At 36.7% G+C, this 2,498-nt stretch overlaps 1 protein-coding gene across 1 annotated transcript in view; it reads right to left on the reverse strand.

Annotated features, from left to right (window-relative positions):
- The window catches only part of LOC107695417 (brefeldin A-inhibited guanine nucleotide-exchange protein 1-like), a 68,102-nt gene that overhangs the window by 4,677 nt on the left and 60,927 nt on the right, over positions 1–2,498 (reverse strand). Inside the window, 2 exon segments of the mRNA XM_016495316.1 lie at positions 1,708–1,846; positions 2,093–2,261. Of these exon segments, the coding sequence (XP_016350802.1) occupies positions 1,708–1,846; positions 2,093–2,261 (308 nt within the window).

Below are 2,498 nucleotides of genomic sequence, written 5' to 3' on the forward strand. Positions count from 1 at the left end.
CACTACTTTACATTGTAGCAAAGTGTCATTTCTTCAGTGTTGTCACATGAAAAGATATAATAAAATATTTACAAAAATGTGAGGGGTGTACTCACTTCTGTGAGATACTGTATATATACTGTGTGTATATAATATATATTGAAATAAATTAGGTTAACTATTTCAAGAAGGTTACCAACGGGTATGTTTAGGGTTAGGAGTTGGTTAGGAAAATAATTGTGGTTAGGAAAATAAAAGTGTATACAATTAAACAACTGCATAATTCCTTAAAAATAATAATATACAGAATTGAATAGCAAGTGCTATAGAATAGTATGAGCTGCTAATATATACACATACAAAAAAATAATAATAATTAAAAAAAAAAACTAGCCTGTAGGGTCCTAGAAATGCGGTCCAGAATAAAACAGGCTTATTGAAAATGCACATTCATTCTCTGCCAGCAGGAGGCGCTTTCAGAACGGCAAAAATATAACTGTTTCCCTGGTAACAGCAGAACACAAAGCTGCACAGCACCAGACTTGCTAATATATACATACAAAAAAATAAATAAAAATAATGAAATAATTAAAAAACTAGCCTATAGAGTCCTAGAAATGCGGTTCTGAAACTGCAGCCTCCGGAATACCCTACTCCAATAAAACAGGCTTACTGAAAATGCACATTCATTCTCTGCCAGCAGGAGGCGCTTTCAGAACGGCAGAAATAGAACTGTTTCCCCGGTAACAACAGTAAACAAAGCAGTGCAGCAACGGACTTTGAAACGTGCAGCGCTTGTGTTTATTTAATAAACTTTTGAAGTTTAATCGTCACATTAAGCCATATTGCAATTCTGGTCTTTCCGTCCCCAAATTTAAGACCTCCTGAAATCATAATTAAGACTTTCTTGTACAATTTAAGACATTTTAAGGCATTAAATTTGATACAACTAAATTTAAGACTTTTTAAGACCTCGCGGAAACCCTGTTGAATCTACAAGCAAGTACAGAATGTGTCATCAATATTTTTGGTCTATTTTTCCAGAATAGTAAGTACTACTTATTATTGCTTTATTTTATATTTTTAGTCTGTGTGTATACATATTTCATTTAAATAATATTTATTTGAAAACTGTTTTTTTTTTAATTTATATATTGTTAAAATTTAAAGCAATTGTAATTGTTTTCTATTTAATATATTTTAAAATGTAATTATTAAAAAGAATTTTCAGCATCATTACTCCAGTCTTCATTGTCACACGATCCTTCAGAAATCATACTGATTTGCTGCTCAAGGAACATTTCTGATTATTTTTCAACGTTGAAAACTTATTTTCTTTTTGCGGAAACTGATAAATTTTTTCAGGTATCTTTAATGAATATAAAGTTCAAAAGAACTTAATTGATTTGAAATAGAAATATCTTGTATAAATGATAAATGTCTTTACTATCACTTTTGATCAATTTAATGCATCCTTGCTGAATAAAAGTATTAATTTCTTTCAAAAAAGAAAAAAAAAAATCTTACCCTAAAGGAATAAAAGCCACAAACTCTTTTTTTGATTTCCTATGGCCTTTAAGATAATATTTGATTTCTGTTATAGTTAAAATATCAGAAGATGTCTCTTCAGGCACACAGAAAGATGTGAACTGTACCAAAGACAGCAGAAGCTATGAGCATGTAATTAGCTGAATAATGTTTGCATGGCCGTGTGCAGTGATGTCTTACTTGAGCAGTCTCCTCTGCACCTCCTCCCAGGCGTCCTGCCTGCTCTGGTCCGTGTACATGCGGAAGAGGATGCGCAGGCCACACGCCAGGCTGCTGGTCTCCTGTTTCAGCAGATTGGGCTTCGACTTCCCTTTGAAACCTGATCACACACGCAGAGACACAATGAGCCCTTTTAATGTGGGACAGGAGAAGAAATCAAGCCAGACATGACAGACTTTCCATTAGCCCACACAGGTGGCTCTATCTGATAACGGAGGACGTGATACGACGTGACCTGTAAGCTATGTGGCGGCTTTTGTAGATGTGGAGAAATAAACTCCTAACAATGGATATATTTATTGCATCTCAAGTTTCTAACAACAAAGAAATGATCACGAGTACTGACCAGCCTTCCACAGCGCGGTTCTCTGTTCGTTATTGGAGTTAAAGGCCTTAGCAAAGTGATGAGACTCTAGAAGACAGTCGAGCAGTTTAAACAGCTGTTCTGAGGTCAGGTAGCGATACATTCCCTGGTCCTGAGTATCCACGTGTACATCAGCGTCCAAAGCATCTCTCTGCAGGAAAACACACTTCATTTAGACTGTATAACTCACTATAGGGGAAGTCGTGGCCTAATGGTTAGAGAGTCGGACTCGTAACCTAAAGTTTGCGGGTTCGAGTCTTGTACCGGCAGGGATTGTAGGTGGGGGGAGTGAATGTACAGCGCTCTCTCCCACCTTCAATACCACGACTGAGGTGCCCTTGAGCAAGGCACCGAACCCCCAACTGCTCCCCGGGCGCCGCAGCATAAA

Source organism: Sinocyclocheilus anshuiensis, unplaced genomic scaffold (genome assembly GCF_001515605.1).
Source record: "Sinocyclocheilus anshuiensis isolate Anshui unplaced genomic scaffold, SAMN03320099.WGS_v1.1 scaffold110, whole genome shotgun sequence".
NCBI classification, from domain to species: Eukaryota; Metazoa; Chordata; class Actinopteri; order Cypriniformes; family Cyprinidae; genus Sinocyclocheilus; species Sinocyclocheilus anshuiensis.